Genomic DNA, 13,792 nt, shown 5'->3' with positions numbered 1-13,792 from the left:
TTAGAAAGTATTAGAAATCGCTTTTTTTTATTAGATTTAAATGAGAATTTGATAGGACAGTAGAGAAAAAAGGATTCATGTATTATATTAAAAAACTGTTTCAATGTTTTATATTATCTTCAAAAAATTTATTGATTAAATTAAACCGAGAAGCACACTCATTTGAAGCGTGTGATACAATGGAATGGTTTTCCCTTTTATTATGATCATCACTATCTTTACATTACATGTACGAATATCATTAAGAAGATCTTTGGAGCTGAAAGTTAGTGGTTCATCCTGAGTGGCTGTAGTCCATGGTTAATAAAAATGAAACAACTTTGGATGCAACTCTATTTCTCTGAAACTTGGTTACTATTGAGACCATAACAGAATGGTAAGAGTAAGAACAAATTGGCCAGGATTTGGTGGTTGAGTAATGCCGTTCCATAGAAATGGTTTAATGGCCAATAGTTTTAGGCCCTATAAGTTGGGATAGACGGTCAATATAAATTTGAAGGACTATTCAATATGAAACCCAACTCTTATGGAAATTCAATGGAACATCCTGAATCTCGCTTTTCTAATTGTGCATTTGAAGTAAGTTTCAACTTAATGTAGCTTGCTTCATATTTCTAGCACATAACATCATTACGCTGAAGTAGATTTCTCCCTTTTTTTTCTTTGTTTTTCCTTGTTGAGATGTGTGTGAACATGCTTGGTTATTGAATATTTATGCATCCTATTTTTTATTTGCGGTCCATTATTGCTGAAAGACTACCGTAGATAAGGCTTCTGTTGATATTGGATGTGCAATCTATTTCCGCTATGGTTAGTACTTAATATATTTTCTATACGTGTTTCCTGTTCATGTTGTCATTGTAAGATACGATGGTTCATCTTTCTTGGCAAGCATTATGACAATGCATTTCTTTTATCTAACATTCAGGTAGTCGTACTGATCATAGTGCCAAGATTGAAAGAGTCATCTCCATTGGATGCGAAAGACCTATTGATGCTTATTATCTTATTCCAGTATGTCCCTAGACTTATAAGGATCATACCCTTGTATATGGAAGTGACTAGATCAGCTGGAATAATCACTGAAACAGCTTGGGCTGGGGCTGCCTTCAACCTCCTGCTTTACATGCTTGCAAGTCACGTGAGTTCATTTTTCTCGTTTGTGTTGTCTTATAATATTCTGAAAGGAAGTTCTGAAAGAATAAACTTACATGATTCCTGATGGAGGCCTGTGTACTCAATAAAATCTTTCAGGTTCTTGGGGCATTCTGGTACTTGCTTTCAGTTCAACGAGAAGATGCATGCTGGAAACATGCTTGTTCAATAAATAATTGCAACATTACATCCTGGTACTGTGGAAAAGAGAACGGCCAAGACAATGGCTTTGTAGTTGATGCATGCCCCATACAAAATCCTAACAGTTCTGTCTTTGACTTTGGAATCTACCAATCAGCCCTTAAAAATATTGTTCAGACTAGAAATTTTCCACAGAAGTTCTTCTACTGCTTTTGGTGGGGGCTGCAGAATCTCAGGTGTGCATTAATGGAATCTTTTTTTATTCTTTATTTGATAATTTCTCTTATATGTGATGATTTTACAGGGCTCTAGGAATATTGTCCATGTATTAGAACGGTCCATTGTACCGGTCTAGCCGGTCCACATGGGACCAGTGGACAGAGGCGAAAGAGTTCCGCCTCCTTGTATATGCCGACCAAACCGCTTCAGCCAATAGAGCAGTTTAGGAAGGATTTTTGAGGGAGTTAGGAGGGAAATTTGAATGTAGGGACTTTAGAGATTTCCTTTTGGATTGTATGCATTAAATAGTTTATTTTTCCTAGGATTAGGGCATCTTGAATTTGGCTGAAATTTGAGATCTCTTAGTTTCTTTGGGCTCTAGTGGCATCTAGAGATTTGGGAGAGAAAGATCCTCCTCTCGAATAGAGGATCAATTGTATTGTGGTATTTTTCGTTCGTATTTTTGATTATTGCAATAAAAACTATTCTTTTTCAGGTTTTCGTTGAATTTAGAAGAGTTTTTCTTGCTGTTTTGTTTCCGAAATCGATAGCAATTACTTTAAAACATCAAGTCTTTCCTATCAAATTGGTATCAGAGTAGATTTTGGGATTGTTTGTGGGCCATTTTCTAGGAAATCAACAGTTGTTTTTGACATGTGGAAGGTATTTGTTGCTCTTTTTTATTAATATACAGATTTTTTGAACCTATAAAAATTCCAGGTATTGATGGAGGCCAAGAAGATAGATGCGTTGGAGGAACGCCTTGAAGGGGAGATGAGCCAAATAAAAGTGATGGTGGAAGATCGAATTTCATCCGTAGAAGACAAGGTTTCATTCATGGATGACAAAGTTTTTGATCTTCATGCGATGGTGACGAAGCTATTGGAAAATCAAATTCAAATGGAAGCTTCGGAGACAAAGGGACAGGTGGGAAGAACTATGAATTCTTAATTTTGTAGCAGGGAAAATGATGTAGAGATCATGGAGGAGAAAGGGGGAAGGTTTGGAGAGCCGTGGATATGGGGGGCATGAACCAAGGGGTGCTGGTTGGGAGAGAAAAGAGGGAACTTATGGTCAGAGGGGTGCTGATTTTGGAGAAAGGAGGGGAGAAAGTGAAGAGGGGTTCGAAGATGAGTGTGTAAGGGAAGATCGGGAGACTTGGGGAGGATCAAACACTTGTGAAAAGAGAAATTATGTGGGAATCTGGGGAAAAGGGGAGATCCGAAGGTGCCTAAGTTGAAGATGCCCATTTTGAAGTGGAGGATGCACATGGGTGGATCTATAAGTTGGAGAGATATTTCACCGTCAATGGGTTGACAGAGGAGGAAAAATTGATGGCCGCTGGCTTATGTTTGGAAGAAAAGGCGTTGTCTTGGTAACATTGGAGAGATCTGATGAGGCCCATACGGAGTTGGAGGGAGTTCAAGAAATACTTATTGGAACATTTCCGAACCGTCAGGGGAGGAGACTTCTATGAGCAGTTCTTTGCACTAGTGTAGGAAGGTTCAATGACAAATTATTGGGAGAAATTTGAGTACCTTGCAAGCCGATTAATAGACTATCAAAGACTATTCTAGAGGGAAATTTTATGAAGGGGCTCAATTCAGAGATTCGAGCAACAGTGAGGGTCATAAAGCCTCATGACTTGTGGGAGGCTATGGAGCTAGCACAACTAGTGGAGGGTCAGAAGTACTAGGAGAGGGGAGCCAGAGGCAGCAGTTTAGACAGCTCTTATAGGATGACAACCACCATTCTAGCACCACGGGGCCTGCATCAGGAAACATTAATGAGACTCCCAGGGAGAATTTAGTAGGAGGAAGTGGGGGGAACTTCAAAAGATTGACGGAGAGGGAGATACTGGAGAAGAGGGCAAATGTACTATACTTCAGATGTGATGAGAAGTATATTCCAGGCACAAATGTAGGGATTGAAATCTTCAGGTTCTCACCATATGTGATTTCGAGGAAATTGAGGAGGGGAGTGAGAGTATAGGAGAGAGAGATATGGAGGACAAGCTGCATCTAGACGTGATGGAGGTCTCCCTGAATTAAATGGTGGGATTCACTCCGAATCATACCATGAAGGTGAAGGGGGAAATGACAGACAGGGAGGTGATTGTGTTGATTGACAGTGGGGCTACCCATAATTTCATCTCCAACCAGGTCGTGGACCAATTGGAGGTGACATTTGTGAATACAGGGTGTTATGGAGTGATGATGGGTATATGAAAGATGGATACGGGTCAGGGGATATGTAGGGGAGTAGTGTTGACCATACAAGGGGTTTAGGTGCGGGAGGATTTTCTCCCGTTGGAGTTAGGGATCATTGATATCATCTTGGGGATGAAATGGTTGCAAACCTTAGGGACACCAAGGTCAACTGGGGAGCATTGACAATGGAGCTGATGGTGAAAAGGAGAAGGGTAGTGATCATGGGAGATGCAAGCTCACCAAAGCCATGATATCACTTAAAACCTATGTGAGAAGTATACAGGAGGTGGGGGAAGTTTATCTGATGGAACTACATAGGCTGGAGGGGATCAGATTGGAGGAGGGGCGGGGACATTCCTCTTTAAGTACAACTATTGATTCAACAGCTCAATTAGGTTTTCAGCCGCCTCAGGGGTTGCATCCTCCGCGGGAACACGAGCATGCTATCATCTGGAAGGAAGTAGTTTTGCCTCTCAATATTCATCAATATCGTCATCCTCAAATCCTGAAGGATGAGATCGAAAGATTGATTAAGGAGATGCTGGAAGCAGAGATCATTCAACCAAGTATCAGTCCATTTTTTAGTTCAGTGTTATTGATTAAATTCTTTAGCAGCAGTTTTCTTTGTTCCACCTTGAGGACAATGTGACATTTTGGAAGGGGAGTATTGTTAGACCGGTCCAATTGGTCCACACAGGACTAGTGGACAGAGGTGGAAGAGTTCCGCCTCCTTGTACATGCCGACCAAACCACTTCAGCCAATAGAGCTGTTTAGGAAGGATTTTTGAGGGAGTTAGGAGGGAAATTTGAATGTAGGGACTATTTAGAGATTTCCTTTTGGATTGTATGCATTAAATAGTTTGTTTTCCTAGGGTTAGGGCATCTTAATTTGGCTAAAATTTGAGATCTCTAAGTTTCTTTGAGCTCTAGCGGCTTCTAGAGATTTGGGAGAGAAATATCCTCCTCTCGAATAGAGGATCAATTGTATTTTTGTACTTTCGGTCCGTATTTTTTATTATTGCAATAAAAATTATTGTTTTTCTTATTTTTGTTGAGTTCAGAAGAGCTTTTCTCGTTGTTTTTCCCAATTGGTAAGAATTACTTTAAAACATCAAGTGTTTCCTATCACCATGCTAGTTCAAAACGTGGATAATAAAAGTTGAGAATTGATGTAACCTTAGCTTGAATGAACAAAAACCTAGCAACATGTATGATTTTCAGTTCACTAATATTAAATAATGGACTCTCTTCACAAACTGACCTTATGTAAAGAGATGGTACAAACTCCCTGTTTCATCTCATAACTCATAAATGACACTACACCTTACAGCTGAGTCAAAGTGCTCTGGACAGCGGGTATCAAAAAGCTTGAAGTTTGTGAAAAATTTTTGTTTGGCTCAATGACTATGTCATGGGCTTATTCATTAAGTAAATTAGCTGAGTTTTAATACTATTTTAGAACATTTAGTATATGAACAAAACATGAGCAAGTGCCATCACATTTTTACCTTTGTGTTTTACTATTAAAAATTATCGATGTATTCTAAAATTAATGGACAATAAGTTTTAAGTTCTGTGATACCCATGGATTGTTATACTTCAGAAGTCACAAACCTTTTCTCATTTGCCTGATTGACGAGTGTTGTAGGATATGCAAGAAAATGTGCAAAGAAGGCTATTTCTAGTGAATAAGAACTGTGGAAATTTAAGTTCGAGTAATGTATAATCACATTAACTTCCTCAAGCAAAGGAAGGGTTGCAAACCACATGCCTTAATGCATGAACTTATTATTATGGATCGTCCCTTTCTATGGTTTCTTGAAGTAGGAAACTTGGGGTTCAATGAAAATATTAATGCACATCCATGTCCATAAAAAAGTAAAAAAAAAAAATTATTTTCAATACGATGAGCTATATGAACTCAATAAGAATGTTCTTTTAAGCTCTCATATCATAGTCAACACTTACATTCCCTGATCTTTTTTCATTATTTTTGTTAGTTGTGGCAAAAATTCTTGTTAGTTGTGGCAAAAATTCTTGTTTTTACAAGTGACTTATGAGTTAATGTTGGGTCATACTGTCTTTTTGCAGTTCTCTTGGACAAAACCTGAGCACAAGTACTTATGTATGGGAGGTTCTCTATGCTGTTTTTGTATCTGTCTCAGGCTTGGTACTTTTTTCACTTCTAATTGGTAATATGCAGGTAATTTGTAGCACTCTGTGTGCCCCGAGTCTCTCACTCCACCAAATTATTTTAATGTTTTACTGTTTTAAATTGTATTCGACTTGTGACTGTTAGTGTGGGTGCACATTTGGATGCATGCATATGGATATGTCCAGTTTTATTTAACTCCCCTATTGACAAGTAAATGCAACATTTAAATTCATACTAATTTAATTTTAAAACACTTTTCAAGTGCTGTTTTTGATTAGGGGTTTTTTCATAAAATGCTTTTCTTTTTTAAAGAGCCATATTTTAATTACTCATGTAAATTTTCTTTTATAATTTCATCACATGTGAAAATCCTCCTATAAATAAGAGAAGCTTATAAGAGAACTCAATCAATCACATGAATATTAAACAATTGCAAGAAAGTTATTGATTTCACTCTGTTTTTTCTTTCATCTCTCTCACTAGTGTATTTAGATTCGCTCCTCTTTCTAGGCCCTAATTTGTATCAGTGTGTATGTACACACTCTTAATACTTTATGCCCTCTTGCATTGTTATATTTGATGTGGGAAATTTTTGATTGGATAACAATTTTCAAGCTATTTTCAGTTTTGATTTTTCAGTATACCGATCCACATGCTTTAGAATTCAAGTCGTGGGTTCTTTTTTTGTTTCAGTTTCTAGAGTGTTTTAAGACAGTAGAATATGTACATAGAGCCTTGGCTAAAGCATATTTGCTTGAAATAAATCCTTTTCTATTTTTACCAAGCATAGCCCATTCAAAAAAAATTATTGAAACACTTTTCGGCTTTTTTCTAATTACTATTGTTCTAAACTAATTCTGAGATGGTTTATATATTGCAAATTTGCAATGCTATAAGCTACAAATAAAGTTATACCATTTAGGGGAAAAAATTATCATGCCAATCAAATTAGAAGTCCAGAAAATTAAATGTTTGGTTTTGGTTATAGTAAACAAAGAAAATAAAGTTTATATGGGTGCAAAGCACAACCTAATCACAAACATGTACTTGGCAATAATTTATCTTGGTGCTCAATCTTTGAAAAAGTTGGCTAAGACTTTAAAGAGTACTAATTTTTTGAATGGCTGATTAGTTATAAGCAGTGCTGACAGCTTGGCCTATGTTGGTGTCCGCCACTGCTGTGCAGGTCTTTTGCCTTATTCCAGAGAGTTCCATATTCCTACCCTATTCTGTGATGATGTCTATGTATATGTAATACAAATGTAGTTTTTTCTTGTTCTTCACTATCACATAGATGCTCTGTACATTTTCTTTTCCATCATCTTTGTTTCCATGCTTTAGAAGTTACTAAGAATCTGTCATTACAAATGTAGATGCGGCATGATTGATATTTTTACATATACAGACTTATCTTCAGTCCACCACTGTAAGAGTAGAAGAAATGAGAGTAAAAAGGCGAGATTCAGAGCAATGGATGTCTCATCGCTTACTTCCAGAGAGCTTGAGGGATAGAATTCGTCGGCATGAACAGTACAGATGGCAAGAGACAAGAGGCGTTGATGAGGAGAGCCTCCTTCGAAACCTTCCTAAGGATCTTAGAAGAGATATCAAGCGACACCTTTGTTTGGCTCTGCTCATGAGGGTATACTTTTTTCAATTATGTTCTTTTAAGTATCATGATATAGATTTCTGCATTTTTGCTTATGATATAATAGTAAAGTCTTCGGTCTTCCTCTTTTAAGATTTTCTAAGTTGGTAATGCATGAGAAATGGTGAGGAGTAAGGAATCATAATTTTCTTGCTTAATTAAAAAAGTTGTGTTGTTAAATCAATGTTTAAAATTGCATAATCGGGTATTGAGGCATTTTTCGTTCGTGAGGCGAGGCGTAAGCCTCAAGGCATTTTGAGGCGTAAGCCTCAAAATTAAAAGATTGCGTAAACATAAAATGATAAATTTTTTTTATACTGAGTAAAAAATATAAAACATAAAAAGACACAAGATATGAAGCGAAATCAAAATATCCCAATAATAAGACAATATGAAATATAATTCAACTCATAAAGAAGCAGACTAACACTAACAACTATTAGTGCAATATATCAAACCCCTAAACATAATGCTTCAGTTATTCTACATTAAGAAAACTTATGCAAAGCATGCACTCATGAAGAAGCAGATTAACACTAACAACTATTACTAAAGATTATGAATACAACAATATGCTGGGCAGCCGGGGGTCCAAGGGGGCACTGCCCCTTGGCGGGGTTCGACCTACGTGTACCGAGCGGTACCGAGCATGTACCGAGCATGCACCTAGCACTACTGAGCATGTACCTAGTGGTACCAAGCTTTGTTGTACCGAGTGGTTAGATTTTTTCTTTTAACTTTAAGAGGCGGACGCATCTAAAACATGAGGCGAGGCACGCCTCAGTGAACTTGAGGCATACGCCTCAATGCCAGCTCTCATTGCGTAGGCTTTGAGGCGTAAAAGTTTAAAATTGCGCTAAGGCGCGCCTCTTATTGCGCAATTTTAAATCATGTGTTAAATTAACCAATGGAAAATAGTGACGAAGTAGAATCTTTTATATAACAACATTGGCACATAACTATGATAAAAAATAGGTCATTGCTTAAGGTTTTAAACTTGGTGGCCCTACTATGAAAGTTTGGTTTCGATGATTTAGGTTATTTTGATGGTTCTTTGTTCAATGTTGTTTTGGTTTTCATTGATTTTTATCTAGAAATGTTTGAAGAAGTATAGTCAAATACAAAGTTGATAAAGTTAAAATAAAAGACAATTTTATCATGTGAAACAATTTTTGGATATTTACTATGTTGATCATAAGCCTTAAGAATGCTAATTATAGCAAAGTAGAAAATTAAAAAAAAAACTACTTTGAATTTTATTTCTTGATTCTATACAAAATATGAAAGTATATATAGACTTTTTTAAAAGTCTTATAATGGAAATAATTCAAAGCAATTTACAAAAAAAGAAATAAATCTCCAAGATGGGCTGGTGGCTAGACAAGGAATAGGAGTTGCTTGAATTGCAATCTAAGTGCCATATGAGGATCAATCTAATTGATAGAACCCCTAATCTATGTGTTCAAGGATTCCTGCCAATAATGGCTGACTTGTGGGTCCCACAATCATTCGACACTTTCCCTCAAATTGAATGATATTATTATACAATTTCAAGTTTACTTATCATGTTTTTTGAATATAGGGTTGCAAAGTCTTTTGGTAAGAATATTTGCAAGTTAATTTTTTGATAGCATATATGGAGTTCAAATTAACCCATTTTCTAATTTTTCTTTTATAAAATGTCTATCCACGTCCAGATTCTTAGTACGATTATGTTATTTTGGATTATGAGTAATGTTGAGGGTGGATTTATTATTTCAATGTCTTTATTGATTTTTCTCGTTTGATTTGTAAAAGTTCTAAAATGATTTTAATTGACAGAAGCTAGCCAATTCTATAGCAGTGGATCTAAATTCAAGTTCAATTAGATATTCAACATGTTTCTTGCTATCACAAAATCCAGGCAGGGATTTTCTATCTATTGGTGATTCAGCATAATCTATATTAATATATACCCTTCAGTTTATAAAGTATCCTATTTTTAATAAATAGTTTTTTATCAAAATTTCATTTAAGATATTTGAGGATTATATAAGCAGCTTGAAGGTGAGACTCTTTGGATCTATGCATAACTTGATTGATAAGGCTCATATATGCATAACTTGTCCATGTATACTTCTTTGTTTTCATTATTTGCGTCCAATTTTTGATCTGGTTTAGTTGGGATTTCAAATTTGCAATTGGTCATAATTGTTTCTTTCAATAGATCCGAGTTATATTTTTATTAAGAGAGGAATATTCCTTGTTTTAATTGAGCAATGTCTATCTCTAAGAAGTGTTTGAGTTTGCCCAACTCTTTGATCTTAATTTCTTCAACAAGTTTTTTCTAAGAGATTCGTTTTCTCTATTATCACCACCTGTGATAATTATGTTGTCAACGTGTATGATGAGAATTGGGATTTTGCCATTAGTGCTTTATAAAGAGGATACAATTTCCTTGGTTTTATTTGTATCTAACTTCATACATGACTTTTTTGAATATATCAAAATATACTCTCAGAGATTGTTTAAGGTCATATAAAGCCTTTCCATAATTTGCATTTTTTATTCTTTGTGAAAGAACTATCAAATTGAGGCAGTGGATCCATATATACTTTTTAAACATTCGCATATAGGTAAGCATTATTTATATCATATTTTTTCGTGAACCATCCACAATTGACTCCACAAAAATTAAGATGCATAATGTATTCTTTTTTATGATAGGAGCAAAAGTTTCTTCGATGTCAATTTCATCGAACTAATAATCCTTTGGCTACTAGTCTCACTTTATATCAATCGAAGTTTCTCTTTACTCTTTATTTTGCAGAAAAAATTCATTCACATCCTATTGTTTCTTCTCTTTTGATACATCGACAATCTCCGAACTATTCTTATATGGCATCATTCCAATTCTTATTTTCAAATATCTTAAATAGATTTTGGGGTATTGTAAGGGAATTAGAGTAGTTATTCATAAGAAATGCTTTATGGGTTAGAGAAATTTTTTTTTGAAAATTTGTGTTTTTAGAGATGGGATTCACAGGAGAATATGTAGGGATGGGTGGATAATGGTTAGCTTAAAACACTTTCGAGTTTCAAGCTTGTTGGAGATTTTGGCTACGCTTATTCCTTTTTTAATTGACTTGAACGGATACCTTGTTTCGATATTTTGGAGTTTGTGATGTAGGAATGTCAATATGAAATATTGAGGTTTTATCAAACATCTTCTAGATGAGAGTTGTATCCTGGAAGATGAGTATGATTGAAAAAAGTTTACTTCTCATCAAAGGTGACATTTTTTGAAGTAAGAGATTTTTTGATGGTTGGATGGTAACACTTCTAGCCTTTTTGAGTGAAAGAATATCTAATAAAGATATATTTGAAAGCTCTAGGATCAAGTTTACCTCTATGTATGTTGACCCCTATACATCAGACCACGCAAGAAAGGAAAACTCCCTCGCCGAATAAGAAAAGCGAGCGGGGGCCGGGGCCGAATTTTCGGAGCCCACAATGTAGTATACCGATGTGACCATAGGCAAGACACCCAAAGATTTTTGGATAAAATTTTAAGACGTATTTATTGAATTGAGATTTATATTTCTTTATTTATTTTTATATGAAGTAATTTCTAACGAACTTAATTTTAATGTTTGAGTTTCCTTTTTATCTTGTCATTTGATTAGTTTCATATTATTTTATTATTATTATCATGAGTAAAAGTAACATTCTGACTCATTGTCCTTTTAATGTCATTGTTTAATTATTAATTTTATGAAAAAGCAAAAGCAAATGAGACTTCTATGATGCACTAATACTTCTCCTCAAAGCGATATAGATTATCCGACACATTAGACACAACACACCTCCGACATGTGTCAAACATGCTGAAGATGTGTTTGATTGAAAAAATATATATATTTAAAATAAATTGGACACGAATGTTCGATATACACATGTTAAATATTTTGCGAAATATTTTTAAATATAATTTTTTAATTGGTCAAAATTATAATTTAAAAAATAAAAATATAATTTTGTATTTTTTTCTCATAGACCCAAATCTATTGGTTGTACTCAATACTCTATTCCTCAAGCATTTTCATTTTCATCTCTCTGATGGATCGTGGTTTCATAATAATGTCCGATGCCGACCCATTACAAAATCAACCTTTCAAAACCTTCTCAACATAGAAGTTTGATAGTGTCTTGATATTTCATTTATATCTAAAAGGTCTTACAACCAAACCTATTTGTATGGAAACAAATCCCAATAATAGGATTAAGTAGTTATTTTTCCTTATCACTCAACATGGGGATGAGATTATTATTCTTTTTATCATACACAAAGAACTTAATATCTAAAATTTGGTTCGATCCTTTGTAGCCTAGTTCTTTTGCTTGGCATGTAAATATTTGTTTTTTTTTTCTAGGTTAAACTAATTGACTTTTACTGCATCACCTTCATTTTATTTGATATAATTTTATGTGAACACGTTTATTACAAGTAAATATCATTCCATTCCGTATTCTTTTGTAGGTTCCAATGTTTGAAAAGATGGATGATCAACTAATGGATGCCTTGTGTGATCGCTTGAAACCTGCTTTATACACTGAAGAAAGCTGCATTGTTCGTGAAGGAGATCCTGTCGATGAAATGCTCTTCATCATGAGAGGGAAGTTGCTGAGTGTGACCACAAACGGGGGAAGGACTGGTTTCTTCAATTCTGAGTATCTTAAAGGCGGTGACTTCTGTGGCGAAGAGCTGCTCACTTGGGCTCTCGACCCACATTCGTCTTCCAGCCTTCCAATCTCAACGAGGACGGTGAAGGCGTTATCTGAAGTCGAAGGTTTTGCTCTGTCAGCTGATGATCTGAAATTCGTTGCAACCCAATTCCGAAGACTCCACAGCAAGCAGCTCCGGCACACATTTAGGTTTTATTCACAGCAGTGGAGAACTTGGGCAGCTTGTTTTATACAGGCTGCTTGGCGTCGCTATTCACGCAAGAAGCTGGAGGAATCCCTCCGTGAAGAGGAGGGCAGGTTGCAGGCTGCACTTGTGAAAGGCAACAGCAATTCACCAAGCCTTGGAGCCACAATTTATGCCTCCAGGTTTGCTGTTAATGCGTTACGGGCCTTGCGACGAAATGGGACGCGGAAGACCCGGCTACAGGATAGGCTGCCAGTGATGCTGTTGCAGAAACCCTCAGAGCCTGATTTCACCGCCGAGGAACACTAGCAAATCTGTTGATATTTGTTTCTGTGTCACTCCTTCGCTGGTGGGTTTGAAATTATTTTATGATCTATGGCTTTTGGGTGTACTGTTATGTGTGCTTGTGATGGCAGAGGACATCCAACAGTTTTTAAGGCATTACCATTGGAGCGAGAAATGTTATCCAAGCCATGGTGATGTCTGTATGCTGCTGTTTGTACATAAATCAAACTAAGAGGGGCAATTTTTTTCTTATAAGTTTCTCCTTTTTAGTATTGGATGACATATGTAATATTGTAGAGGAAATTTATTACGAGTGCTACTATTTCGACCAATTAATTAAGGGAAGTTTTCTTATTATGAGTGTATCCGGCCAGTGACTTTGCTCAGACCAAAGGAAAAATTTTAAGACTAAGCACGTTTAATGTTTGTATTAAGTGTATAAGCATGAATTATAAAAAATATAAAATTAGGTAAGTCACCCGTTATCATGGCGACTTATGTTGACTTGGCATAGCTGAGTCAATTTGCCGTTATACGGATACAAAATAAGAATGAAAATGAAAAATTTTGTAAGTCGTCTATTAAATGGGCAACTTTGACCTTGATAAGAAAACGACTTTTCCTTCTCGATGTCTTCCTCTTGAGTCGGAAAACTTACCTTCCTCGAGCCATATGCTGTCGATCTTCGCTTCTTACCGTCGTTTGGAGTCTTGAGGTAAGGGATCTTGTAATTTTTAGTCTAATTTATGTTAGATAATTCATGGTTAGCATTTCTTTTGCTTAGATCAGTTAAATTTTAAGAGAGAAGTGTAGATCTAAACATTTTGGTATTTTTTGTTGAATGTTTTTACCGTTTTTGAGTTGTAGTTAGGGAAGAATATGTACGTTTAATGAATTTTGAGAAATATGTTGTGTTTTTTTTTTTTTTTTAAGTGAAGTTGGAAGCAATGTCGAAGATTTAATTTGATTAGAGTAAATTTGGTTAAAACTAATTTTTTGGAAAGGTTGAACAATTAGTTATTATTATTTTTTGTTTGGTGATGATTTTGTTATTTATTTGGTTTGAAGTT

General features: G+C 35.6%; 1 protein-coding gene across 2 annotated transcripts in view; it reads left to right on the top strand.

Moving 5' to 3' along the window:
- Positions 1 to 13,079, top strand: part of LOC110110737 (cyclic nucleotide-gated ion channel 1) — a 39,637-nt gene extending 26,558 nt beyond the window's left edge. For both annotated transcript variants that reach the window (XM_020842343.2, XM_020842354.2), the window contains exons 4-8: positions 929 to 1,141; positions 1,255 to 1,532; positions 5,817 to 5,928; positions 7,286 to 7,522; positions 12,048 to 13,079. In XM_020842343.2, the coding sequence (XP_020698002.1) occupies positions 929 to 1,141; positions 1,255 to 1,532; positions 5,817 to 5,928; positions 7,286 to 7,522; positions 12,048 to 12,746 (1,539 nt within the window). In that variant the 3' untranslated portion in view covers positions 12,747 to 13,079. The remainder of the gene's footprint in view (positions 1 to 928; positions 1,142 to 1,254; positions 1,533 to 5,816; positions 5,929 to 7,285; positions 7,523 to 12,047) is intronic.
- Positions 13,080 to 13,792: the final 713 nt, after the last annotated feature.

This window comes from Dendrobium catenatum, unplaced genomic scaffold (assembly GCF_001605985.2).
Source record: "Dendrobium catenatum unplaced genomic scaffold, ASM160598v2 fragScaff_scaffold_633, whole genome shotgun sequence".
NCBI lineage: Eukaryota > Viridiplantae > Streptophyta > Magnoliopsida > Asparagales > Orchidaceae > Dendrobium > Dendrobium catenatum.
The sequence above is the reverse complement of the archived record's forward strand: the minus strand, read 5'-3'. Positions and strand labels throughout refer to the sequence as shown.